Genomic DNA, 27,812 nt, shown 5'->3' with positions numbered 1-27,812 from the left:
TTTTGAATAATTGTGTATGGAGCAAAAGACTGAATGGAATTCTAGGAATAACTCTAAAACTTCAGGTGTTTAAATAATACCTCATAATGATGCATCTTACCATGTTGGAAAGAGCTTAGTGGAGAAGATGAAGAGTCTTCACCACAATAAAACCTGGTGAAAATAAATGTGAATGTAATTTTTAAAGAAAAAACCGTAGCATTTTAGATTTCCACTGTTGTGGATTTTTCTTGTAGTAGGTGGAAGGATGGCATGGAAGTGGAGGTACTCCCCCAAGGAAGAGCTGGAGGATATGAGCAGCCTGCACCCAGGGCTCACGGGGCTGCAGAACCTGGAGAACACGTGCTACATGAACGCGGTGCTGCAGTGCCTGTGCAGCCTGACCCCGCTCGCGCAGTATTTCCTCTCGGGGAAGTGGAACACAGCCCTGCACGAGTGAGTCGGTTTGCTCGCAGTACTGAGAGCTTTCTGCTCGGCACTGTTTTCCTGCCAAAGGATATGTGTTGCCATGAGAATGTCCAAGGCACCTGCCAGCTTCCCCCAGGCAGTTCCAGTCAGACTGGCCACCAGCTGGGTTTCTTTCTCCTTTGAGAGCTCAGCTTGTTTCCTTGCTGGTCCTTCCGCATGATACTTTTCTTCTCATATTGATGGGAATACCTGTAACTGTTGTCTTGATGATGATTCCTACCACTTTCTGGGATCTGCAGAGTCCCTCAAGCCAAGTGACAGCTGCCAGAGCTGTACTGTACCAGCATCTGTTTTCTGAGTTTCTGTATTGTGCTCCCATTTGAAGGCAGACACTATTTTTTCATACATTACCTGAAACTCTCCCCTTTTTTCCAAGGGAGGTTGGAGAGTCTGCGACTGCCTTTGGCTGTCTGGTGTCTGACATGTGGCTTGGAGAGTTTGACTATGTTTCTCCTGAGGCTTTTCATTCTGTCTTTGGGAAGCGGTACCCAGCTTTTAGCAGGAGGACTCAGCATGATGCACAAGAATTCCTCATCTGTGTTCTGGATGACCTCCACGAGGCTTTCAAGCAGGTGAGAGCCCAGCTGTGGTATTTTGGGAACTACAGCTGTTTCCTCTGCATTTTGTGACTTAGCATTCCATGTAACAATTACCTGTCATCCTCTTCTGAACTCTATGATGGGGCCACTAATAACTTTCCTTTTCTACCTTTATTTCAGACCCATTTACACACAATTATTAATTTGCTTCTTGTCTAATGCTCCATCAAATTTCAGCCCTATCTAAATGACAATGCTGGTGTAGCTTCACTGTCCTAACCTCTTCATCTCCTTTCTTCTTCCACAGCTGATGTTCTTCCACTTTCTCATCTGCCTGAAAACTTCACATCTGCCATGCCCCCATGACATCTTTCTCCCTTCCAGAGCCACTGAAAAAGAGCTTTTCAAGCAATTAATGCTATCAAATGTCTGAATTGTTGTAGTTTTGTTACTCTTCTCTCAGAAAAGGAATTAATCTTACTCTACATGTATGACCCATCAAGTAAAGTAACAGCATTTTAGAGCCATGTTCTGTGGCAAGACTAACAACTGATCAACCCAGGGAGTGGGCAGCGCCCATTAAAACCCAGTGAAGGCACTTCTCAAAACAATTGCTTATCTACATTTTGTCATTTTTTTTCCTTCTGTATAGCCAAGCCAAGAAAGACAGAGCCCTACTGCGGGAGCAAGCACAAGGAGTAGCAGTGGCACATCTATTATAACACAGTTATTTGAGGGACAGCTCAGTTATGCTATCAGGTGTCTGACATGCAAAGCCCTCACTGACAGACCCGAGAGCTTCACCGTCCTCTCCCTGCCCATCCCTTCCACCAGAGTGTGCTCTCTGCAGGTACAACAGCCAGCACATTCCTGCTGGCTGCTGCTTCATGTGGGAGTAGAGGCTTAGACTTTATTGGAAACAGGCAGGGGTTTAGTTACTTTGGCCTCCTGGGCACTAATGGATAGTCTTGGATCTGCTCCCCAAAGAAGAGGGGTGTCTTTACTGGTCTCAGAACCATGGAGGTTGTGAAGGTTACAGGAGCAATGCTCACGAGTTGCCAGGGGATGAAGGATATTAAGATCATTCAATAGCAGCCGTGAAGGCTTCTTCCAATCATCCAAGTATTTCAGGTTTCTCCCAGTCATCCAAGTATTTCCCACCTTGGCGGGGAGAATGGAAGCCAATGCTGGCTGCTTTGTCTTTTGAATTTGTAATGTCAGCCTTGCTGCATCACACTTAGGAGGAGCAAATTCATCTCTTAGCAAATTCATGCTTAGCACCTTCATGGGTGGAGGGAGATCTGTTCAATCAAGTGATGTTTGTTTTTCTTCCTTTGACAGGACTGCCTGGAATGCTTTTTTCAGCCAGACACACTGACTCGGAACAACCAAATCCACTGCTACTGGTGTGGAAGCAACCAAGATGCAACAGTAAAGGCCTCCATAACCAAGGCACCACAGATCATCATTTTTCATCTAAAGAGGTATAGTCTAAGTGGGGTAGGACAGACAGTCCCTGTATGATCCCTGTGAATCAGTTCTTGCGGCAACTGAGAGAGCCTGTGGCTTGGGTTCCAAGAGCAGGACTGACACTGTTTTGCTTGTCATTACTGCAGCTGAGACACTCTGGTTTTGTTTATCCCTTTACTAAATCAGGCCTAAACAGAGTGGTGCATCAGCAAAGGAGCACCTGGGTTAACAGATTGCACTAGCCACACATAGCCAGATGCTGAATTTATTCTAAAGAATTTTTCTTCTTAACTTTCCACCTATAAAGAAAACTACTCTGGGATGATTTGGCTTCCCAGAACTATGTTATTTGAAGTTCTTATTTAATTTTCCATTCAGCATCTGCTTTTCCAACATTCTCAAAGACATGTGGTCCCCAGCTACAGCTCTTGGCCACGCTGTAAATGTTTAAAACTGCGGTGATGTACTCGAAGTTACAGAGGGAAGAGGGATGGAGTCTGGCATGAGAGAAGAGCTGACACTGGCACTGCAGTCCACTCCAAAATGTTTAGGACACAGAGAGAGTGATGGAAAGATAGGACTTCAGGCTTTGACTGAAGGACCAGGAAGCAAGAGCTCTGCTTTTCCTGCTGGACATGTCATGTGGGTTTAGAGCATTTTCTGTCAGTTTACTGCAATACACAACATTAACAGATATCTTTCTTTCAAATGCTGGGTAGTCAGTTGTTGGTTTTCCCTCCTCCTAGCAAAGTCAGTTAAGCAATGACCACAACACAAACAGAAGCTGAGGGTCATTTAAAATCATTCAAAAATTCATTTTAGGTTTGCCTGGCAGGACAAGAACAGAAGGAAACTCTCAACCACCGTCTGCTATCCGTTCAGTGATCTGGATCTCTCTCCCTACATCTCCACATCGTGTCACAACAATACAGAGTACAGCTTGTGTGCTGTAGTGGTAAGCTTTGCCCTTCCTGCTTTTATTGGGAATGCCCTGCCTTGTGGAGCAGATTAAGCCTGTGTTAGTTTGAACTTCATACATAATGATTTATAATTTAATGCGTGTTTTGTTGTACGCTTTGTTCTACCAGCCACGGACATAACCCAGTAACAGTATGTAACTGAAGGACAGAGACATTACTTCTCCTTCTTCCCCAACATCCCATTTTTAAAAGAATGCACTCCTGGCACATAATGCCTCTTCAGAGTAAACTCGCAGGCTGATCCAGTATGAATCCAGTTTTTAAAAAAGGACGTGGCTCACAACAAGTGGGGTCCTCTTATAGTGACCTGTATCAGGGCTAATAGTAGGATTGCAAAATAAATAAGCATGATCATCATCCATTTACTGTGTTGGCAAGAATTTATTTGAATTAACATTCCCTGCTCTAGGCCAAAAGGGGCTAGAACCCTCTGTGCCATCTTTTCCAAATGCATACATAAAACAATTGCCAGTTCCTAGCTTTGCCTGTAAGGAGACAGAACAGGAGTCTGGTTTTAACAGACTGTGTTGTTTGTTGCAGAACCATGCTGGAGATCTGGATTATGGCCACTACACGGCCTTCTGCAAGCACTCAGTCACCAAACACTGGTACAGCTTTGATGATGCCCAGGTCACCAAGATCCCAGACTCTGCAGTGCAGGCTGACACAGCCTACCTCCTCTTCTACATCTCCCAAGGCTACTGACACCCTGTTAGTCTTGGAAATGAACACTGAGTAGGGCAGCACCTAGAATTCACCAGCAGCATTAACCAACTCATGTTTCATCAATAAACTAGAGCATGTGCACCACTGATCAGCTGTTGTGGTCTTTCAGGAAGTGATTCCTAGAAAGGACAGTTACAGCCCCTAAGCCATGAAGGAATGTGCATCTGCTCCATGTGCACAAGGGCCGCAGTTGTTTTCCATGACAACCTTCTTGCACCCCTCAAAACAACATGGATGTTGAGCACACAGATGCACTTACCTGGAAATTCTTGTTTTTCTGCTGGTTAAGTATAGCAGGTTGTTCTAAGCTGCCTTTCAGGAACTAACAGAAGGATATCAAAGTGAAAGCACACAACCAGACCAGACTGTGCTACAGAAGAGAGGATGGAGTGACCATTGATACAGAAGAAAGAAAAAGGCATTGCTCTACTGATGTAATTTTTGTTTCTCGAGCACTTCAAACTTGTTTGCAGCTTGCAAGTTTCTGGAAAACAATCAATATTGGTCTTAATTCCATCAGCAAGACAGACACACACAGGTAAAAGCTCAGAATGTAAGACTTTTCAATGGCAACCTTATCAGAAAACTAACCCTAATTCAGAGCAGAGAAATATGTAAGATGCAACTAAAAGAAGTTTTTAAACTAATCAGCTCTATGCAAAACAATATTTTTATCTGGACACCCTTTAAACTGTGTATGAGTCAGACTGTTATTATGTACAATTTTGATCATTACATAACAAGCTGAGAATGAAAAACCAAACCCAAACATACATTTAACAGGATATATTTTTAAATAATTTCTTCATTAAGGTTTTTAAATGCATGTGTACATGAAAATTTAGATTAAAAAATTAAAAAGGAAAATCTTGTTTAGAATAACTCTGAAGTGCACAAATATTGACAAAAGCTAGCAGAAAAAATAATACAGCTCTGCTTTTTTATTAAGTAGTGTTGCAATTACTTAGAGCTGGCAAATAAATGCAATCCTCTGAGTTTTAGAGTCTCACAAAAAGGACAACATTTTATTATATACATAATTCTGATGTGCAAGTATGCAATCAATATGTACACTTACATTCCTAACTGTTTACATCGTTCTAGAGTATTCACAGTAGAGTCAAGCTTAAGGTTAGAAATGTGAAAAGGCCATTAACAGTGAAAGAAAAAAATAAACCAAGATATGCCTTGGGATTTTAAGACATTTTAAACTACTTGTTAATAGATTTCAGATGACTAAGCTAGAATTTAATTTTGGAGCAGACTAAAAATATAGTTCTTTTTTAAATAAACAGTAATGCAAGTATGCTTGTAAATGGTTTCACAGATGGCAGTATGACCACAAGCGTTGCCCATCGGTCTCTGATTGTTAAGCACTGCTACGGCCCGAGCGAGCCTGCTGGCAGACACCCTGCTCCTCCCACTCCCCCAGTCACTATGTCTGCTGTACTTCTGCATATTTATGTGCATTCCCAGGCCTACTTTGCTCTTGAAGAAAGAAAACCAGTTTCCTTAAGCCACATTCCTTTACGTGGCCATATCTAGTGCTCGCTGTTCATAGGAAGTATAAAAGAGAATGTAAGCAGCTGAGGACTTCACCGAGGACGCCGAGATCTCGGACACTTCATGGTCATCAAACTTAAACCAGCGCTGTTTTGAAGCATTTTTGCAGTAGGCCGTGTAGTGCCCCCCGTCCAGCCCACCGTAATGATTCTGTGAATGTAAGGCAAGGGTTAGTGGCCTTCAAAGCTGCCATTTCTTCCCTGGTGAGGGAAATCTAGAACATTTTTTAGAATACAACTTTGTCTGCAACTACAACGCAGCCTGGCTGAATCCCACAGGCCACCCTGAGTCCTGGCATAAAGTGCAGCTGGATTTTGAAATGTGACATGGTTACTCACCGATACTGAGAACAGATTGTATCTCTTCAAGGAAGTCTTTGGACCAATAACATACTGAGAGAGGTCAAGAGTTTCCAGTGGAAAATCTACTGAAGTTTGAAGCTTTTGTTTCCATCTTCCATCATAGGAAAATCTAGAGAATTAAAAAGCATCATGAAAAGTTACAGGCTTTTCACAAGCTATTCCACTGTATTAAGCATGTTAGTTTTCCCTGTTTTTAACCAGGATGTGATCTCAACTAAAGCCCCCAGTTCTGTAAACGTTTGCTCATGTGTTCCTTAGCAAAAATAACAAGAGGTCACTTGTGGAAGTGCCTTGGGAATTACAGCATTACAAAAGAAGCATCAGATGAAAATCAAATTCTTGCAACATTACAATGGTAATGTATCTGTGACATTCTCTAAGTAAAAATGCTCAGCTACTGGCATGGAACAATCCAGTTCCATCAAAGCCTGGTCATTCCATCCTAATTAATATCCACCAATCACCATTTCCTTACCGTTTCAAGTGCACAAGAAGCACAGGTGGTAATTTCCAAATTTCTATTTTTTTCAAAGAGTCCCTTCGAGTTTTGCAATGGCTACAGTAAAATCTATTGTTATCAGTGAGCTTTTCTTCTTTGGAGAACAATCTAAGGCATTCCTAAAACAAGATGCAGAGATTGTGAATGATAGGCGTTTATGCAAGTATAACAAAAATGTTTGTTTCCCATTTGGTTGTTAACCTGCATCAGTTATCTGCATCCTACATTTCACTGAGGAAAAGTGACTTAAATCTATGTGTGGAAGCAAGTTTTACTGCAGATATTAATTAGCATCCTTCAAAATATACAGAAAATATTTTGTTTAAAAACACAGGATATTTACATTGTGACCTACCAAAGCAAGTAGTATACATACTGCTATTGCAGCTTCAGTATTTCCATCCTGCTTCTAATTTAAAACTTTTAAGGGATAACCTATTTCTTTAAACTTTAAAAGAATTAAAAAAAAAATACAGATTCAGATCTGTTCATGTTTCAGGTCAATGCAAATTAAGCAAATGCTGACCAACCCCCTCAAGCAGAGGGTGAGCAGAAGCAGCATCACAATGAAGTGCCAGAGGAATGTTTTCTCTCCAGCTCCCCATACCTGCAGAGTGCATTTGCTGGAGGATGCAAGTGGTAGTGACAGATACATGAAAGCCTCGAAGGTTCGGGACCTCTTGTGACACGTCAGACACTGCACGGTGGATTTGAACTGGCCTTGGAACAGTGCCACAATGATGGACTCATTGAGCTGCTTGTGCTTGTGCCAGGCTATTTCTGCTGCACTCGAGTCATCCAGGTGATCGTTATTTTCTTCCTTGTATCTTTTCCTGTTGTCAGCCTGGATAGCAGAAGTTTAAATACCACAGCAATACATTAACATATATGTAAGTAAGAAGTCTTACCTATAGGCAAGCATATGACTGAATATTCACAAGAATATTTAAACATGGCAGTGTAGCCAGCCAGTTCTTGTCTAGTGAGGCTTCTTCTGTGACTCCCTCCACTACCTTATACTGTTTCACACTGACTTCCTACTTTAATTCTGAATAATCGTATATCTTTCTGTACCAGGCTGCAGTAACATAATCTTATGGAATAAGAAAGTATTAAACAATTCTCTTGATCTTCTGATAGATATATAACTTAAGTGTATTGCTTACTTTATTTAGGTCCTCATGCAAGCCATCCATTAGAAAGAGAAGCAATTCTTGGGAGTCCTGTTGGCTATATCCTGCAAATTGGTCATTAATCTTCCCAATTGTAATTTTGAAGTCTTTTGGACTGATATATTTATACTGTCCTGCCCATAAAGCTTTCATTATTACACCAAACTCTTCAGCCACTTCACCTTTATGCCCCAGGAAATTTGACCTATAAAGTAAGAAACAAAAAAAAATCTGAGCCATTCAAATAACTGGGTTTTAATATTAATCTTTTTAATTCAAAACATGATCCCAATTTTAAAATAATTTCTTTAGACCAAGGAAAACTGGCTCTTAGACTGAGTTAAATTTTCATCTTTGTCAGCCCTGTAATTTGGTATCACATTCCAGATGGAAGGTACAGCTGTTTTCAGCATGTTTTGTGAACGATTTAATTATTCAGTTTGGTTTTAAGAGACTCTAGTACACATGTATTTTATGCATGTTGTGACCATAATTTAATTATCACAGTCCAGTAAAATCTATTTAGTGACACACATGAATTTTGAAAATGTCAAGGTGCCTAAAAGTTACCATTTGCCTCCTACTTAAAAAAACAAACAGCCCCACTAAGTGATCTTGAATTGTATAAAGGCAGATGAGAGATTGTTACCTGTTAATATCAGCTTGATACAAGTTTCTGTTGAAGTACTCAGCCAGGTGAGGTGCATTGCACAGACACTGTAATATGGAATTCATGTAGCAAGTGTTCCCTAGATTACGAAGGCCTGTCAGAGCTGGTCCCGATCCCCCAAACACAGGATTAAGATTTCGAATCTGCGATGCAGAGAGCCTGGAAATTTCTGCTTTAGTGTAACAGGCAGGTCTATAAGCAAGAAATTATTTTTTAGGAGTCTTAGATTTGACAAAGTTGTTCACACAAATCAACAGACACCACACTTCACCCCACTATCCACAGGGATTGGACCATCCTGGCACCAAATACCATCATTTACGGTATTCAAAACCAGCCAATGCAACAGTGAGAAATCCATGTACACTGGCCTGTAATGAGGCTGAGTTTTAGGCACCATCAGTTGTGAGATTTATATATTTTTTTCCCTTTATTTCTTCAATTCACAGATGAAGAATTAGCTGTTTAATACATTTTAAAATCTGAAAACTTGCATTTCACAAACTGTCAGAAGATAGTCTTTTAGTATGTTAATACAAATAACAGAACTTAAAAAAGAAACTATCATCCAATTAACAGACTTTGACCTCTGAAACTCCTGCTAATACATAACTATTATATTGATTTCACAAAGAGAACTTGCTCTATACATTGAACTTCTAGCAATGAAATTTTACCCTATTACTCTTGCATCCTTTCAAACCCACTTAGAAAACAGTAATGAATTTCAGTTGGTTAAACACAAAGAAAGTCCTCTGTGCTGTCATACTGCCTGAGTTGTGATCTAACTTATCAAACAAACATACTTATTGTCACGATTGACTGCAGGAGTCACAGGAATTCTTTTCTTGTCTTCCTCCTGAATGGCTTGGGTTATATCTGGGGATGAGTAGGAGCGCTTGAGCTTGGAGTGCTCTCTCTCCCGCTCAGCCGTCGCCTTGGGCTTGGCCTTCCGAGTGGGAGGGGTTGATGGAGGAGTGGCTGGAGGAGCCATTTCTGGTGGGTACATCTGAACAGTGTTTGTTGGTGAGTGATAGTAACGATAGGTTCCAGTGATGTCATCCAGGAACTGGGGGGAAAAAAACCCAGTAGTTTCAAACCCAAGTGAAAATCCATCATTAACTTACCTATTAATAAATTACTGTAAGAACAGCATGAGTTTTTCAGACATTGGGATATTAAGTTGTGACTGGCCTTAACATTCAATGGATTAAATTTAGTAGAAGGGGAACTTTCACCAAAATGCCTATTAAACAGCAAAAAACCAGGAACAGCAGATAAACTGTCCTAGTTTCATTACAAATAATATTAAAATTCACAAAGTAACTGTGTGGAAGTTAAAGGGGAGTAAAAAAAATGAAACAAGATCTAACTTAGAAGACACAACTGAAATACAGGACAAAACTACACAAAACAGTTTGATTTTCATTTCAGGAGAGGAGTTACCTTTACCCAACCTGCAGGCAGCCCTGGGACTATCCTTCCCATTTCCTCACTTCGTGCTCTCATTAATGGCTCCCGCTGGGACTAATAAACAAAGAGAAAAGTAAGGTATGTACAGTTACCTGTGCAGAACAAGCTGCCTGTGACTTCTCTATGGAGTTACATGATTCAGTGCAAACAGTACAATAAATCCTTGATTATAGATAGAAATAAAATGTATTGTAATGGTAATTTAGTATTTTCTATTGCTCAATCTAAACAAAAACATTGGAATCTAAACAAAACATTTGCTGACACATTCCAAAAAAAACTAAAAAACAAACCAACCATTTAGTCTCATGAAAGTCACAAAACTCAATTTTTTTCCTGAAGAATCAGGAAATAGTAGGAGTATATGCTTCTGTTAAACACATAAGGCTAAGCTTTTTTCCCTCTTCAAGTAGCACTTGAAGGTGTATGCATGAGATGACAAATGCATGGAGAATGCTTGTTAGTGCCACCAGAAATACATCAAGACTTCCAATGGAAGTTTCAAGCATTTTTGATATGAATATGACAAATGGAAAAAAAACACTGTGAACATGGCATAGTCTTTTTTTAAAATGATGACTCTAAAAATTGAAATGAAATGGAGTTTAACATAATATAATAATCATAAAGCATCTGTGCTTGATTATTTTTGCTACATACAATACATTTGTATTTACTTTAAGTCTTTCAGTATCTTGTTCAGAATCCTCTCTAAGGGGTCCTGGCTTTTGAGCTTCACTGTCTGGTTGTCCTTTAACCCCCATTTGCTGCAAAAGATTTTGAAAGAAGGCTTCAATTTTCATCTGGCATGTCAGTAAAGAATGTTGATAAAGCAGAGTTATACTTTAATTTTTGGTAGTTAAATGCATGTACCACAACAAAGTGGTTAAAGCAGGTAATTTTTATTCCTTCCACATACTATAGGCAATTCACTGGAATAGTTTTTGAAACTCAAGTGTTGTATTACAGTTTGTTCTGTAGTTTCAACAGCTCAGAAATAAAGTACAGAAATTCCACCTACGCTACTTTCCACCCTAAAAGTTGTGGGGTTTCTAACTGGTTGTTAAACTTTAGGCTTTTTTCCCTTTCACTCCTCACTGGTCAAACCTCTCCATGGAAAAGGCAAACTGTGAAGCCAACATGAATTTGGTTGATCACAGGCCATCATTTTGGGATTATGTGAAGTTGCTCTGCCAGTCAAAAGCTCATGAATGACTGTGCTAAATTTGCACAGGAAGATTTATTTTTGCTTTCTTGTGCATTTGGATTAAACAAGCATCAGAATATAATCAAATCACAACTGCAATTACAAAAGCAGAGAAAAATATCCTAATGCAAGTTCTTGAGAAGTGGTTTTAAAGACATCTGTTCCATTGTTAGCTTTGCAAGTGGCTCCTGTTTTATAACCAGATGATTTGTACATTGAGAAATTTTTGCAATTTTTTTCAAGAATGAGGAAAGAAAGAACTGTGACTCTCCTCCCTTCCCCCCAAGGTTTGGAACTGGACTGTTTGCAGCAAAAATCCTAGATGAGGATGTTGCTTTGCTTCCTAACAGGTGCCAGGTAACAACATCCTGTTCTGTGAATGTTTCTACACCTGAGGGCACTGAAGGGTTCCTTACGACACCAGTGTGTCCTTAACACCACATACAGTACCAAGCTGGTACAAGAGATTAAATACCACCAGGCTTTTATTTTTGAAACAGAGGGTTGCAGTCTATGAACCACCATCCCTTCTAGCTGCATGTGAGTGGGAAGTTTTATTATCCCGTGGGGATTTTATGCTGCCCACCTACAAGAAATAAACAAGCTTGTCTTGGGAAAAAAAAAATCTATTTGTGTCTTGGTTTTGACTCTCTCCTCTACTTCTATGTAAAATGTGGTAAGTAAACATCCAATAATGTATTTTAAATTGCTAGATTAAGACTAGACTATTCAGCATTATTTTAGTGCATAGCTACTTCACATTTGATGATGATTTTCTTTTTCACTAACCTTGCCTGGAACAGTCACAAAGGTCTGAGATGCATCACCCAGTGCCCGTTTCTGTGTTTCTGGTGTTCGAGTTCCCTTTTCTCTTTCTTCCATGGATGTTTTGTCTATCTCAATCCTTTTTGCACCAATACTTTCTGGTTCATTTTTATTTTGCTTTTTTGCTTCTACTGCTTCCCTGTGTGCTCTTTCTTGTTCCTTTTCCTCCTCTTCTCTTTTTATTTGTTCATCCCTCTCCTGCTCTTTGTCCTCTTTTGATTGCTGTAGCTTTTCTTTGTGTTCCTTTTCCTTCTGTTCTTCTTTTGCCTTTTGTTCTTGTTCTTTTTCTTTTCGTTCTTGTTCTTCTTTTTCTCTCTTGAGCCTCTCTTTCCGTTCCTGTTGCAGCCTCTCCCGCAGTTCCTTTTCCCGTCTGTTTTTCTCTAACAAAGCAGCAGTTTCCGCATGGATCCGACTTTTCTCTTCTTCTGTCAGAGTGCTCCTTCCATCATGCACGGGCTTTGTGGAGCGGTCTGGAACAATTCTTCCACTCTCACCAGACTGGCTGTCACTGATTGTACTTGGAGCTTTTGCTCTGTTGTCACCAAGGATTTTTAGTGAAGGCTTTTTAGAACGATCCACCTGTAACACAGGTGCAGAACACAGAGTGTAGAACAACTCACTACAGCTATTACTATTTGAGCTCTTCCTAAGTGAGATTTGTAAGAGAAGAAAGATTATATCAAGTTGACTTCTGACAGAGAGAGAGAGAGATATCTTTCAATTTCATTAAAGGTGAACATTTTAGGGCAATCAGGCAGCCTAATTTGGGCTTGGCTCTATCAATCATGTGACAAAGCACATGTTTAATGGGAAGGGGTATTTAAGAATGGCTTATGCTCAGCTGTTGCTAGTAGGTAGTTTTGGATGCAGGAGTGAATGTTCTGAAGAAATAAAAGTTCATCTTGTTCAGGGACAAACAGAAATAAGGTCTCTAAATTTTACAGTACAGGATCTCTTGAATGAAATCTGTATTAAAGGCTGCATCTAGAGGGTTGAAAGTGAAGAGCTTTTAGCCTTGTCTCCTAAGGAAAGGATTATTTTAGTGTAAGAACTCTACAAAGGTGTTTTTATAAAGTTTTATTCACATGAAAGAAAGAAACAAATTCCTATACTTTCACTACTGGGCCCAGAGTGACAAAACACCTGATGTTATTATTTGAATGAAGATACAGTGGCTGGAAATCAGACCTGTGGAAGAGCCAAGCTAAACCATGGCTTAACTGTCCTCTCTGTACTTCATCCTATGTGCTTTAAGTAGAAAGGTTACTTATAAACTTTCTGAATTAGTGATCAATTGCTGACCTTGAATTTCTCACGTGCTCATGTAAAAACATTTATGAAAAGTTCTGCTATTCTGTTGAGTGTATTTAGTTTCATATAATTCTGTAGATCAGTTACCACAGCTTCACAGACCACCAAGAGTCTCTGTACCAATATACTCGTGTACAAGGCTTAAACAAATGTATTGAGTATGTTTACTTGTGGATTTAGAGTTCTGGGTGTGGTGGGACTCTAACACATTAACCATATACTAACTGAAAAAATGGAACAGGTCAAAAAGCTTACCTCGGGGATACTTCTTGTAACTGACATGGGATTAACTACAAAGGAACTGTCAGATTTTGGAACAGCAGCATCCTGTATGTTTGGTCTGTTAAGTGATTTTAGTCTCTCTTCCAAATTATCTCCCATTTCTTCATTTTCAGCAACAACAGGTGGCAGAGGAGCTGGCTCCTCCAGAGATGGATATGTAAAATCCACTGCAGGAGGGGGGACAGGAGGGAACCATAAGAGAATTCTCAAAACAAAACCATAAAAGCAAAATCAACCCCCCATTCCAACCAAAAATTTAGTTTTTAGCTAGAACAAGACTTTCCTAAAAACACCTGAATGAATGAAAAACTCATCCAGTAAGTATAAATGCTTGGTGAGGTGTTATCCTTTATACTTACAAGAAACAGTCACTGCTTCAGTCCTGCCGTGCTGGGGTGGAGTTACTCTAGCATTTGTTGTATACTGAGGAAAACAAAGGAGCCAGTTTTCATAACCTCCCTCTAGAATTAAAGGTTCATTCTGCAGGATGGTTTTGCTTTCCCACTGTATGGAAAAAAAGTTTGAAGTTAATTGATTTAAAAATAGAAAGTAAACTTTTACAGCTTAATAGTGTTGTTTAAATTCCTGTGCCTAGTCATTAAATTGAGAGATTGTTTTTTGAGATTTTTAAACAAGAATTAGAGGTTGCAAAAATAGGGATCCTCTCTGTGTTTGGAGAATGCCCAGCACAGCTGGGTTCCTGGCTCTGCCTACAACAGGGTGTGAATATTTCCAGTAGAGAAAGAACCACTTACTGCCACTTCACATAACAATCCTCCACGCACAAAAGTATTTTTATTACAGTATTTGCTTCAGTTTCTTATTTGGTATGTTTGCTGAGGGATTTGTGATTTAGAAAGCCTAACACTGACTTTCTGAAACCCCTTGAGAGTTCAAGGTTCAGACTGCCCTCCTCCTGATGTCCTCAGTACTAGTACATGAACAAGACACAGTCTAGAGAACAGTCTGTAAAACAACTAAGAAGGAGAACTGTTGAACTATCTCTGAACCCCAGTCCTGAATGTCAAGGTAACAGAAAGATTGGCAGTCTTTCACAAGAGCCACCACTGTACAGAGGAGGGACAACACAGCCACAGAGAGTTTGACTCAAAAATGTTGGGCATCTGCTCACTGTGGAGTCTATAAGCTTCCTGCACTGATCAAACTCAAATTTAAATTAATGTTTACCTAAAAGTTATATTCAAAAATGCAGAAAATTTAACTGAGCTGGAAATATTTCTGGAGCCTCCTTCATTGCAGCCCCTCCACTGCAGGAAGTACCTGGCTGATAGGACTGCAAAGTAGGTGGCCAAACAGTTTCCAGGGATAAGGAATTACTGTTGTTAATATAGTCACAGAAGGTGACTGTTCCTGGGAAACAGGACTGAAAGTACTTTCCCAAATAACTCTGTCAGCAAAGAAGTCTAAGTTGATGAGCTGCTTGTTAAGGAAGGGAGTGGAATCATTCCGCCATTTACTTGTTTAATAAATTATACTGTCCTCTACTAGAGTACAGTGTGAAACTTCAAACTACACTTCTGCTATCAAAACAAGCAGGCTTTGAAAACTCAACCAAGTGTCATTAAAGCCTCCATATACTTTGTAAATTCAAGTGCTTCAAGGCCTTATTTGCTAAGATGAATTAATTAATTAAACGATGAAATTTGCCAACCTTAAAAAGTGCATCTTTCAGGCTCTGTAGAGTTGTTCCCAGCTTTAAGTCTTCAGCAGAACTAAACCAGTCTAGCAGTATAACATAATGGAACTGTCCTCTCCTCTTCCATGAATCCCTGGAATCCTCTGGGAGTCTAGCTTCAATCAGATAAGCAGTATCTCTGAAATGTATTAACATGCATTTAAAGATTCACGTACAAGTAACATTTTGTCCAACAAATTATCATCCATAGATGTTTACGTGCTTGGATAAAATAAATATACATTGTGTTGAAATCAGTACATGCAAGAATAGAGCAGATACATCTCACCCACTGGTACACAGCAGGGATTCTGACACTAGGTGTACAAGCTTTAAAAGCATGTACTTTTTTAGAAAACTAAACATTTCACTCTCATTTAACATCATGTCTTACCCAGGATGGATAGCTTCTTCTGGGACGCTGATGGATTTTGGAATACAGGATTCCTGATAATCCTTTGATTTTCGAGCATCCATTATAAGCAATTCAATATTTTTGTCTGACATCATTGCAAACAGTCTCTCAGGTGTGACTGCTCCTTGAAAGAGAGAAGCAATTACATGTAAGAAGCTACATTATAAATGAAGATAGCTATGAATGGCTATGGTATCTGACTGGTGCAATCAAGACTGCAAACAGATGAAACAGAACTAAGAAGTCCCACAAAGTCATGGAGGTGAGACATTACAGTGTGGACCTTTTGCTCCCACTGCTGTAGTGATCAGCATCTGATCTGTTAGATTAGACAATACTGAATATTTCAGTGACAAACAAGTTTAACATATTGTGGTCTCATTTAAATCAAGCCATATTTACAAGCATTTGTGAACTACAAGCTGCAGATATTCCTCTTAAAAACTCTACCAGAACGTTGTAAGGACAATGGAAAAATTTAGTATTTAACTGAGTAAGCTGTCATATTTCATCCTTGCCTATTCAGCAGTAGAGCAGTTTTTCTTTCTAACCTGACCACTTCAAGACTAGTTCATCTTCCATTACTGAACAGTTGAAAAACTAACTACAGATCTCTAGGTTTATGAGAAGTAATGAAGGCTTTAATACAGAGTTTAATGAATTACTGATTTGTTGTAACTGAAATGCAGGATACTAGAATTTCATCAGAATATTTTAACTGTGAAGTAACTCCTGAGAAGGACTGCAGCTGTGAGGTGATTAGTGCACAGTCATACAGAAATCTTTTTCACATTTGTGTGAGCATTGCATTGCTTACCACTCAGGCTATCAGACTGATCTTTTCTTTCCAGTGAATGCTTTGTCTCACCATTAATCTGTAGAAGGGGAAAAAAAAAAAGTTTAGCATATAATACTGAGAACTAAGGCGGCCAACAGACAATGACTCTCACAGAGCCTGAAGGAAACTTGTCAGAAAGTTAAGCCACAGGAACAAACAGAGCACAAGGGAGCTGCTTCTGAAGATGTGCTGACAAATGTACTCAAATGTACTCAATTGAGGCTGCTGCCCTGCCTAGACAGAAAACAGTTAGAGAGGTAATACAACCTAGGACACCACCATCTAACAGAAGAAATTCTTTAAGTATTTGTTGAGAATTAAGTGTTAATTGTTTCCACACCACTGCTAAAAAGTAAACCTCCCCTAAAATGGAGACATTACCCTTTATATAAGTCACCCTTAATATCAGTTTGTCACCATTACCTTGGGTTTCTTGCATTAATTTTGGCATAAAACAGAATTTGACTTAACCATAAAGCTCAGTCTATCTTATACAAGACTTGGAGGCTGCTAGGACTTCACATATTCCAAGGAAAGGTCAAAGAAGGGTTACGGAGAGTGTACATTAATTCAAAAAACCCCACCTTGATTCTGAACTGGAAACAGCTACTAGTAGAGACCAAATTCTACGTTGAAACTATACATTCAGATCGAATTAGAGTTTGTAAACATCTTCACTTACCCTTTGGCTTTTTCCTTTGGAATCCACAGCACTTTCTGAGGAGTTTTTGGCTGAGCTCTTTCCATCATCTTTTGGTTCTTGCTTTTTCTGCAGCTCTTGTCTGTCCCTCTCTTCAAGTTTTTTCCGAACTTCAGCTTCCTCATATCTATTGGGGGAAAAAAGTGCCTTTTTCAATATTGTGGTTTTGGCTAATCTTGGATTATTACTATCAAAATGACTAAGTCTTCAGTCAAAAACTTTAAAAGAACAATTTAGAATTTTAAAAAGTTTAAGTATTGCCAGTTTTTGTATTCCAACAAACTCCATTTTGCTTCCTAACTATGTGGTCTTATTTCTCCCACTTTTGGGTTTTCTTATTGTTAAATCTTGGTTTGAGTCCTATTACACAGCCACTTATTGTAAAGCTATTTTTTTCTTCAAACCTGGGGTCATGCTTAGCTATGGTATCTCTGAATGTTTTTCACTTTCCACAGAAAACGGCAGGTACTGGTGACTTAAAAGTAAACTCAAATATATTACAACAGTCATCCCAGGTACTTTATTTTATTTTGCAATGGAGCCAGTGAAGAGTAAGTTAGCTCAGATATCTAAATTTGCCTTTTCTGAGAAGTTGGATCAGAACTACTTGTACAGTAATCACCTTCAGAATGTAAGTTGACTCCATGAAGTGCTCACCTGTGTGCCTGGTGCTTATTTCAAACACTGGGCCTACAGGGAAGCCAATGCAAGAACTGTGTGCACTCGGGAGTTTTGGGGGAGGAGGTCTTGCATATAGCTGGTTTTTTCATAAAGCCTCAGATTTGAAAATTATGCTCCCAGTCTTTCACCACTGGAAGGACAATCATGGCATTGTAAGCCAGTGATCTCCAAACTACAGTTTTCAGATCACCCACTGGAGGTTTGTACAGTCACACCATTGTTCAATAGTATTCACTTACATTTAATACAACTGAGAAGTTTAAGGGTTACTAGTATCATAAAACAAAAAAAGGAATGTCTGACCTACCTAACTATTTGGATGACTGAACCAAGAAGTAAAACATGAACTCAGAATGTGTTAGTAAGTGCTCATTTTAACCAGCTGTTGCATAATGAGGGTTAAAATAACAATGACAATACAGCTGTACTTCAGTTCAAAAGTACTGTGTTAATAACCTAGATCATTCATTCAAATTCCACCTCCAAGTCTAATGCACTAATTGCCACTAAGAGGAAGGAGGCAGCAAGTCTGTAATGTTATTTTTAAACAGGCTTCTTGATTTGGCACAGGTAAGTTAGAACTGAGCATTTTGTTCCTGCTTGGAGTTAATGACACTAAGGCATATTTTAGATTTTAGTTTAATTTGGTCAGTATGAAATATTTACCCATCAATTTCCTATATATACTTCTGAAGCATGTAGTAAGTCATTCAAGTAAGCATTCCTGCCCCTATACAAGTTTCAGCAGCTCTACTTTTAGTTAACAATTAACATTCAAACTATTTGCTGGCCTGCCGCCTGGGGAAGAAATTATACAAATAATTTCCTTGAAACTACTTCTGTAGTTACACAGGAGTCATGTTTCATTTCTGTTACCTTTAAATATTTACACATTTTGCCAGAGTAGTTAGAAGTTACTGCGTCAACTTCAAAACTGTTCCTTTCATAAACAGACATACGTTATTTAAACAAGTCTCTACATTTTGGGTTTCTCTGATTCTATCGATGTTTACTCTTAGAGTAAATTTGTAGCTGTGTTTAATAGTAAGACTCATCTAAACAAAGAAAATCTAAAGATTGTTCCATACACAGTGTCATGAGATCTTTATGAAATCACTCTTCACATACAAGTAACTACACTCACAGTTCACCTAAACTAACTTTATAGATTTAGCACTTTGGAGGGCATACAATACACTTTCACAAGAATACTTGGGAGGAGGGTGGGGTGGGACATGACACTTGTGAAAGGAAATGTGCCCAGCTGCAGAGAGAGATAAAAGAGTGAGAGAGTGGCTAAGGATGCAAGAAGCAGAGAAGGCTGGAAATAAGAACTACTGTGCTAAATATCACCTAAAGATAGACCCTACCTTACAACTTCTTACTAATACAGTTTCATGGCTTATGGCACAAAGATGTAACTTGACAGCTGTCAATCAGGTACCCAAAAGCCCATTAGCATCTGCTCATTTAGATACTGGCAGAACTGTGCATTCCATACACATATCTGCGAGTGGCAGAGGAAAGGTGTGGCTAATGAATCAAAACCTGGCATTTCTTAGTGTAAACTACCAGACTAGGGGGACTTTTTAGCCTATCTGATTATTAGGAATGTTCATTAAGATATTTAGACTCAGATAACCTTATGATTAAAAGGTTGAGGAGGAAATTGCTCTTGATCATCTCTCCTGTATATGTACTTCAGACCTTGTGGTTTCTTTTTATTAGTCAATTAACAAAACTAGGAGACACTGTCAACAAACCAAAGTTACCAGGAATTAGCAGACAGTGTACAAAATGACAAGTTATTGGAGCATGTCGCAGTGAAGAATTATCTCTAGTAAAAGACTTCAGGGAATAAATTTAAGCTCTCAAGAGTTGCAGGTACCTATGGTTTACTCAAGTGCAATTGCTTACTACTAAATAGCATGAAAATCTGCACTTGGCACAGATACAGGCTCAAGGTATAAAGAACTATGTCTTAGCAATCAACTATACTACATACCTGAGTTTAAGGCTGTCTGACAATATTTCAGCTTCATCAAGAGCTTTTTTTAAATTTGTAGGTCCCAAAATGGAATGAAAATAATCCTAAAATGACAAGCATCACATCATATAAATATACAGTTTAACAATTCTATGCATGTCAAGAGTCACTAATGTATGGAGAGTTGATATTATGATATTAATGCCAAAAAACCCCAAATGGTTTGAATCAAAATATTTTCCATTCAAACATGAGTTTTGTTTCATAGCACTAATAAATAAAGGCTAGACAAGGCAACTTCACCAAAAGAGCCTGACTGGTAAAAATTACAAGAATACCTTTTCATGAAAAAATATTCACAGATCTGGCAATTTGTATAGTTCATACATAAAAAGAAAACTGTAAAAAAATTAACACCAGACTTGTCAAAAAACAAGAAAGAAAAAATAGCACCAAAAGTGAGACAGTTTACTTATTATCAGTGTGATCCTTTGAATGTGCATTAGTGTAATTCTCTGTACTTCTCACACTTTGAGCAATGCAGAAGAGATCAGTCAGAAAGCTTTTATACCTGCTGCTGCTTAAAATCAGGTCTCTTTCTAATAAGGTTATAAACAGCCACATATTTCATATACAGGATGTAAGCTTTTTCTTCATCTCCATCTAGTCTGCTTTCCTCTGCTGCCTTGAAAATCTTAAGGGCACTCTGCACATAACTGAAACCAAAGAAGAGGAGTAAAACACATAATTGTTCACTTGTCCTCAAACACCTTTTCATTACAAGACGCCATCTTAAGTGTTTACAGACTTCACCCATATAATAAGCATTTGATTTTACCACCTTAATATAAAGCTTTCATTAAATATGAATTGCAATCATATTCCTACCAATAATGTTTATCTTTGCTGGTTTGTTTACCAGCCTTATTTAAAGTCTTCCATAATTAAATACCATAGTGAGATATGGAAAAAGGTACTCTTCCCTTCTAAGAATAACCGTCTTTCTAGGAAAAGCTAAGTCATAGTAAGACAAAATTAAATGATTGATTGTCTAAAAATGCTAGAGGCAAAGCATTCAGACACTTGCTAAAGGTTCTGTCATTTTTACAGATTTGCATTTATGTAGCCTTTCCTTTAAGTATGCAGATTTTCATGGGCATTGTGCTCTGTCCAAGTCATGTTTTGGCAGTATGCCAAGTGACTTCTGAAAGCAGTAAGCACATCCAATGTGACAGCTGAGAGCCATATATAAGACTATTGAAGATTTTGTATCTAGCAGAAATAATTAAAGAAATTTAGATCCACAAATTTGTTTTGGAACCACTAATATTTTAAGTATTAATTAAAATCAATTATAACATATATACCTTTTTGTACTGGTCTTTTCAGGTTTTACTTCTGTCTTCTTATTGAGATCTTTCAATGAAGTAGAGAGGTAGAGCTCCTTAGGTACAGATGCCACAGCAGGCATGTTAATATTGTTACTTATGTCCCTTCTAGGATGTTACAGCTTCTTAGAAGTCTCTATCCGTATTTTCCTGGAGGAGGAAAAAAGGGTAGGAAGAGCCAAATTATATTCCAATTACTTTTAGTACAGTAGTTATAGTTACCTGTGTAGGTTTATTACCTAATTTATCTCACCTTATGTGAGCTAGCAAACAGAATGTCTGAACAATTAACAGTATAAATTAATCCTCTCAAAGTGACAGAATTATTTGAAATCACTTCAGATAATTGATCAAGAATGTCTAGCAATACGGTACTAACAGAAAAATAAAAAAAAAGGAAAAAGAAATGCTGACTCATGAATGTTCAAAATCACCATAACCAGCACATTTATTCTACTGAAATGCCAGCAAGTATACTATCAAAAAATAGCTGACTCCTCTGTATTCTGCAAATACACATTACCCCCTCTGAAAAGAGACATCTAATATCTTGCTAAGAGTTAAGCTAAGAACAGGAAGGCTGTTACCACTGAAGTCTACTGAAATGTCCTGGATATTCTGTAGGTCTTCAATTCCTTGCTGCCACTGACTTTGGCTTTCATTTGAAAGCGCTCTCCAGGTAGCCATGAAACAGTTAAGCACAGTTTGGTCACAAGGGACTGTTACATCATGTTATCTGAGACAGGGAAGTCCATGAAGTCTCCTGCAGACAATCTAACTAAAACTCTGCATCTAGTACACAGTGAGCAATTTTAGCCTTGGGGGAGGCAGGGGAGGAACTGAGCTCCCTCACAAGCAAGAAGGGAGACATTAAAAGTGAGTGATACTGAAAGAATGAAGGGGAACTCATTAGAAGATAGACAAATTATATCAGTAAGTAAGTTATTTCCTAGTAGAGAAAAGCCACATGGCTTTTGACAAGATGAAGATAGAGCATTTCTCTTTCACTCTCAATGTGATCAGCATCAAGTGTGACCAAAAAAACCAGCCAGTGACCTCAGAGGGAAGTTTCACCTGACCAAACTGATCAGTAGCTGACTGCCACTCAGTGAGGTAGTCCCAATTTCCCTCCCTCTTTCTCATGCTGGTCTGGTACTTCTCTAACCTCTTACTGAACCAATTCAGCCTGCTGAAGAAGCAGAAAGGCTACACAGCTTGTGCAAGGGCAGCAGTTGGCATGTGCAGTCAAGAATGAGAAGCTAAGGTGGGAATGGGATCCCTTCCCAAGGCTCAGAGCTGTTGTACTCCTTGAAGTATTACTGCACAGAGTATTGCTAGGCTGACACTTTTTGGTCTAGGAACTGGTTATCAAACAAAGACACTAAGTTAACACAAACCTTTGGTCTAAGGTCTGGTATGCCAAAGTCAGACTAAATAATATCTAGCAAAGTAACTTACTGCTTGATGTTGATGTACTTGCTAATTTCCTTGATAACTAGGTATCAGCTTTTTAAAACTGAAAAATTTGTTAAAAATCCTCTTAGACGACTAATTTCCAGATAATTCTATAAAGTACTGAAGTCCTCAAATACTATCTTTAATACAGAGAATTAAAAACATATCCCATACCTCACTCATCTTAAAACATTGTCTTTTCTATATGATGTGTCATTCATTCAATTGTAACTTTCAGGGACATACTTAGGAGCTGAGAACAAGGCAGACAATTCATTAGAACTGCATGCAGTAGAAACAAAACACAGACATTCCCTGTCCCAAAGAAGACCTTTCCAGTACAAAAGCCTTTTAGCCTAAAACAAAGACATACTTTTTGCAACCTTATAAAGAGTGGCTTCACTCTTATTAACATTTTAGTATTACTTGTCTCATTCTACCTTCAGAGCATGTCTTTACCTGGCTTTTTTTTTTTTCTTTTCCATGGAACTGTAAATAGACTTTTCCTTTGAAGCTTTTAAGTCCTTTCCAAATATATCTTCAATGTTTGCTCTGTTATGTAACCAGTATTTTCTTAATCTTAAGTGGCAGCATTTGGTAGTGTTCTGACAGAATACTGTAACTAAATACGCAGTCTGAATAAGATATGCACATAGCATTAGAGTGCTGTGTGCATATGAGCAAAAAAAGCTCAAGATTATGTGGAAGATGAACCATTTAATGATGTCAGTAAATTCTCAAGTGTTGCTGACACACCTTGAAAAGGGCAGATCTTCTGGAACATCATCTATACAAATACAGAACTAGTAAATTAAAGACACCTCTAAGTTTTGGCCTGAAACAAAAATTTTCTTTCCACATTCTCCTATGGCCACTAAGTTATAACTGCAGGTCTTTAAACTGCCATTCAAGTTCACTGCTGAACTTTTATTTTCTGATTAAATGAAATTTCTGTACCTTTTTTAAAACATGAGCTTCTAACCACAGCATCTGATGAATGAGGTATTACCCTTTGACTCCCACAGCACCACAATTCATAAAATATGCTGCAGTGAAATGAGTAAGAATGGATAAGGAATAACATTTCCTAAACTTTAAAAAAAATCAAATTCTCAACCACACACATAGTCAAAATATACACAGCATATGTCACTAGTTGATTTGAGATATCAGTTGCAGTTTCTAAGACATTTTTCTATATAGAATCTTAATTTTGGATTTGTAACTAACATTTTCAGGTTTATGCATGACAAATGCCCCAACTGGATTTTAGTTACTACAGACTGACCATTGTTGACTGCTCAGTCTTAGCTCATAAGGACCCTTAAAATTTTTTAAGCTTCTACTAAACTTCAAGATGTGCATTACCTTAATTTTTCCTCATACTCAAATGAACATGGTTTATTTCCTTCATTTTTGAGCAAGCTCTGGGAAGACTGTAATTTCAGAGTCCAAATGAGCTCCTTCATTGACAAATATTGCCATCTGATTTTGAACACAATTTTTTACAGATTAGTAAATCCTAACTGGACTAGTCTCAGTGGAGGAATCCAGCAAAATCCAGTTTGCACAAATACAGTTTGGAACTAGTCAGCATCAGAGGAAACTGGATCATAAAACCATGAACACAATGGATTGAAGAAGTTGTAATAGCTAAATCTACTATTAGTCAACCCTATGAGGAAGAAGAAACAACTTATTTCGGTTTGTCAACTTTTATCTTAAAAATTAAGATCAAACTCAAAACCTGAGACCTTTCCTACCCCCAGCTGAAGTATTATCTCTGGCTCCTTTTTCATACCTATGAGTGCTGAAAACAAGGCCAATATCCCAAAATATAAGTGAAGTCATGCTTGTATGATTACAGGCATTTGACATAGAATGGATAGTTTCACCCTGACAGAGAAACATACCTGTTGGTAACAGGTTTTTCAACATCTAATTATCATGCCAGTTTTACTAAGGATATGAGTAAGCTTTAAGTGGAATGACTACATAAAGAACAATGCACTGAAGCAGTTACACTGCAAGCAATGCACACACTAACACAGTGTGAAATACTGACACAAGTAATGTGCACCACCAGTTCAGGTATGTAATAAAGTATTATTCACTCATTTTTCTCTCTAGCACTTGAGCAAACGAGAAATGGATTTCTCATGAGCATTAAGTTACTCAGTTTTCTCAGAATTAAGTTTTACTGTCTGTACTTAGTACACAAGAGTCGGTTTTGTTAAGATTATCAGTTTGAGTCTAGACACCAAGAATTTTTGAACTGCACAATCAGCATATTTAGCTCTGTGAGTCCTCTAGCTCTCTTCCAGGCTCTGGTACTGTTAATACTACAGGCCTTGGTCCTGTAACCTAATGTGCATAGGATGATTATAACCATTGGGGGTTCTTATGGCAAGCTCATTATGCTCAGAGAGAGTACCCAAACTTTCTCCATGCTTCTGGTTACCACAGTCACCAGGGCAGTAACACATCACAGGTCTCTAGGGCGACATACCCTGCTGAAACCTGCACTGCCAAGCCTCGCAAGGACTCTCCACGCAGTGAGAAAACCCTCTGACAGACAACCATCCAACAGTTTCACTGTTACCGAGGGGAAAGAAAGACACTATAAAGTTTCTTAAATACACTGGATTTTCTGCAGGAAGTTTGAAAGTTATTCTAAGTAAAACCACAAATAGTTCCACTTGTTATTTAGATAAATGAACATTTACAAGGCGCAGGCAAACAGCAGAGGTGATAAGAAGCCGAGGAGGACACAGAGAGGCAGCAAACTCCTTCAAGTTTCTAACCGGGCGGTCAGCAGCGCTGCGGCCCGGCCGGGCTGTGGCAATCTCCATGACACCGCAGCTCGCCGGCCGCAGGAGTGCGGCACTCTGGGAAGCGCCGCTTCCCTGCCATCTTCCTCCGGCCGCTCTCGGGCTCGGCGGCGGCTCCGCCGGCCCCGCTCGCTCCTCACCCTGGCCGGGCTAAGGCTGGGAGACTGCGGGCTGCCCAAGGTCACACCGCCGGCTCCCCGCCGGGCCAGGCCCGATTCTCCCCGCGCGGCCCGGACCGGCTCCCCCGTCCTCCGCAGCCCCTCGAGGGCCGCTCCCCCCGCACGGCGGGGCTGGGCCCGGGGATCCCTCCAAGGGCGCCCGCCCCTCCCGTCACTGCCGGAGTCCCCCTGCCCCGCAGTCCTCGCTCCCCGCCGGCCCAGAGCCGCCCCAGCCGCGCACTCACCGCCGCGGGGACTCGCAGCCTCCGCCTGCCGGCCCGGGGCAGGCCCATGTCCGAGCGCGGCTGCCGAGGAGACGCTACGCGGCCATGGCTGCTAGGGCGGAACTCGGCGGCGTCCCTCCCTCCCTACTTCCCTCCCTCCGGCCGGGCCTCCGCTCCCCGCGGGGGCGGGGACTGTCACGGCCCTATCGGTGTCGCGGGGCCGGCTCGGGCCGCGCGGGTGCCGGGAGGCCCTGCCGATGTCCTGCGGAGCGTGTGGGGCGCGGCAGCGCTGGGGCGGGCGGGGGACGCAGACCCACAGCCGCCGTGGAGCTGCCTCGGAGCTGGGGTGGCTCCGGGGGCGGTGTGAGAGGAGGGAGCCGCGGTGACCTCGCCCAACTCCACCCGCCGGCCCTGGAGAGCGTTCCGAGGCAGCGCGCGGTTGCCTGCCGTGCCCTGCCAGCCTCCGTGGGCTGCTGCCCCGCCGGACCTGGCTCCTCGTCTCGGGAGCGGGAGATTTCTTACTGTGCCCAAGGCACTAAGAGTGGGCTCTGGGGTCTGTCACAGCCTGTAGGGCATGCCAGCGTTTGTGTGGGGCGTTAAACTGGCGCACTGCACCGTGCAATCTGGTGCGGGAACGCGAGACACCTCTCTTTATAAAAATATTCCATTTTTAGTTTAGAGAAAACTGGATTGATAGGGGACGTTCCAAGTTTTCTGTTGATGACAACGTTTTCTGTGCACTTTGTGTTACTACAAGCATCGTGTATGAGGGATGGCAGGTATGTGTGGACGTGCTGGGAAAAGGGGAGAGGCCGGTCGTGCCATGGAGATCTTGCACAAATGGAGGAGAGGCTCTGTGCTGCCACAATCCCGGCCTGTCTCCCAACTGTGCTGGAGGGTGAGGAGATTCAACAACTACATTTCAACCTGGTACTCAGTTTTGCCAATGGAAATGTCTTGTGAGCTGGAGCAGTTTCCATCAGTGACTTTAGGAAACAGGGAGGTTTTGAAGCCTAAACAGGGAAGTTTAGAAAACATGGAGATGCCTCTCTCCATGTAGCCTTCCAAAATAATTCTGTGATATAGTTCAGCTTCCTTGCCCAGGAAGCTGAACTATATCACAGCACCTAGTGGTACAGTAACTTTGGTTGGTACTGGCCACATGAAAGGCTCAGATAATTTCTCCATCTGTAGTTTGCAGCCTGTGTGAGTGATCAGGCATGTGAAAGGTTCTGGGAGAAATGAGAACAGTGATATGTCTCCTTTATTGTGCAGAAAGGTGAATACCAAAGTAAGTCAAGAGATTCCAAGAACTTTAAGCTGAACTGAATATTAATAACACCATGCTCTTGTAAGTGCCTTTTTCAGACCTGCTCTATGTGTTTTAGCAGGGTGGGTGATGCCAAAAAGTTATGACAAGATGGAAGGGGTAAGTTCACTGATGTCAGTCCACTGGTGTGTACAAATTAATGTTGACTGTCATATTCACTGCTATCCAAACTGGACTCAGAGAACCCCTTTATTGTTTCTCTTATATGAAAAAGTTGCGTGATACAATCTTTGGTTTTACTTGTATGGGCAAACCCCAGCCATATATAGAAAAGTGTTTGGGGAGGAGTTGCCTATGCAATTAGCTTTACCCCACTCCAGAGCTTGTTAAAACACGCTAATAATGTTGATTAAGTTATAACATGCTGTGGTTGCCTCAGGTTAGAACACATTTTTCTATCAGCACGTATGTTCTTGTGTAGCCGTATTAAATAAATAAAATAATTTTAGTAGAAACTGGTGTGCTTTTTAGTAGAATGTATTATATTATTTAGCTAAAAGAAATTTACATCTTCTAAAGCAGGGTAAAATAGAAACCATACTTTACAGATGTGAAATATGTT

The 27,812-nt window shown here is 40.1% G+C and overlaps 2 protein-coding genes across 3 annotated transcripts; one reads left to right on the top strand and one right to left on the bottom strand.

Moving 5' to 3' along the window:
* The first annotated feature begins 145 nt into the window (after positions 1–145).
* Positions 146–5,313, top strand: USP50 (ubiquitin specific peptidase 50). Its single transcript, XM_041469012.1, has 6 exons — positions 146–435; positions 845–1,040; positions 1,660–1,857; positions 2,349–2,491; positions 3,300–3,432; positions 3,998–5,313. The coding sequence occupies exons 1-6, from the start codon at positions 248–250 to the stop codon at positions 4,160–4,162; spliced, it is 1,023 nt and encodes a 340-aa protein (XP_041324946.1). The 5' UTR covers positions 146–247; the 3' UTR covers positions 4,163–5,313.
* On the bottom strand, positions 5,188–26,095 carry USP8 (ubiquitin specific peptidase 8). 2 transcript variants are annotated; one of them, XM_041469010.1, is made up of 20 exons: positions 25,942–26,095; positions 21,232–21,402; positions 20,436–20,580; positions 19,883–19,968; positions 17,179–17,323; positions 16,476–16,533; positions 15,638–15,782; positions 15,220–15,382; positions 13,907–14,051; positions 13,521–13,714; positions 11,919–12,533; positions 10,600–10,689; positions 9,896–9,976; positions 9,256–9,518; positions 8,429–8,641; positions 7,774–7,984; positions 7,215–7,451; positions 6,584–6,726; positions 6,085–6,217; positions 5,188–5,896 (listed from the first exon to the last, which is right to left on the bottom strand). In XM_041469010.1, exons 2-20 carry the CDS (start codon positions 21,333–21,335, stop codon positions 5,711–5,713), a joined length of 3,357 nt encoding a protein of 1,118 aa, XP_041324944.1. In that variant the 5' UTR covers positions 21,336–21,402; positions 25,942–26,095; the 3' UTR covers positions 5,188–5,710. The 2 variants fall into 2 exon arrangements, with proteins under 2 accessions (XP_041324944.1, XP_041324945.1); XM_041469011.1 differs by lacking the exon at positions 10,600–10,689.
* Between the last annotated feature and the right edge of the window lie 1,717 nt (positions 26,096–27,812).

This window comes from Pyrgilauda ruficollis, unplaced genomic scaffold (genome assembly GCF_017590135.1).
Source record: "Pyrgilauda ruficollis isolate IOZ18807 unplaced genomic scaffold, ASM1759013v1 scaffold23, whole genome shotgun sequence".
In the NCBI taxonomy this organism is placed as follows: domain Eukaryota; kingdom Metazoa; phylum Chordata; class Aves; order Passeriformes; family Passeridae; genus Pyrgilauda; species Pyrgilauda ruficollis.
Note: the sequence above shows the minus strand (reverse complement) of the source record. Positions and strands in the feature narration are given on the sequence as shown.

Excerpts from the sequence above, each read along its gene's own strand:
- USP50 (XM_041469012.1), top strand. The coding sequence starts at position 248 with ATGGCATGGAAGTGGAGGTACTCCCCCAAGGAAGAGCTGGAGGATATG. Across the intron at positions 436-844 it reads TGGAACACAGCCCTGCACGA|GGAGGTTGGAGAGTCTGCGA; the intron begins GTGAGTCGGTTT and ends CTTTTTTCCAAG. Across the intron at positions 1,041-1,659 it reads TCCACGAGGCTTTCAAGCAG|CCAAGCCAAGAAAGACAGAG; the intron begins GTGAGAGCCCAG and ends CCTTCTGTATAG.
- USP8 (XM_041469010.1), bottom strand. The coding sequence starts at position 21,335 with ATGCCTGCTGTGGCATCTGTACCTAAGGAGCTCTACCTCTCTACTTCA. Across the intron at positions 17,324-19,882 it reads TCAGACAGCCTTAAACTCAG|ATATGAGGAAGCTGAAGTTC; the intron begins GTATGTAGTATA and ends TTCCCCCAATAG. Across the intron at positions 9,519-9,895 it reads TGCCTGCAGGTTGGGTAAAG|TTCCTGGATGACATCACTGG; the intron begins GTAACTCCTCTC and ends TTTTCCCCCCAG.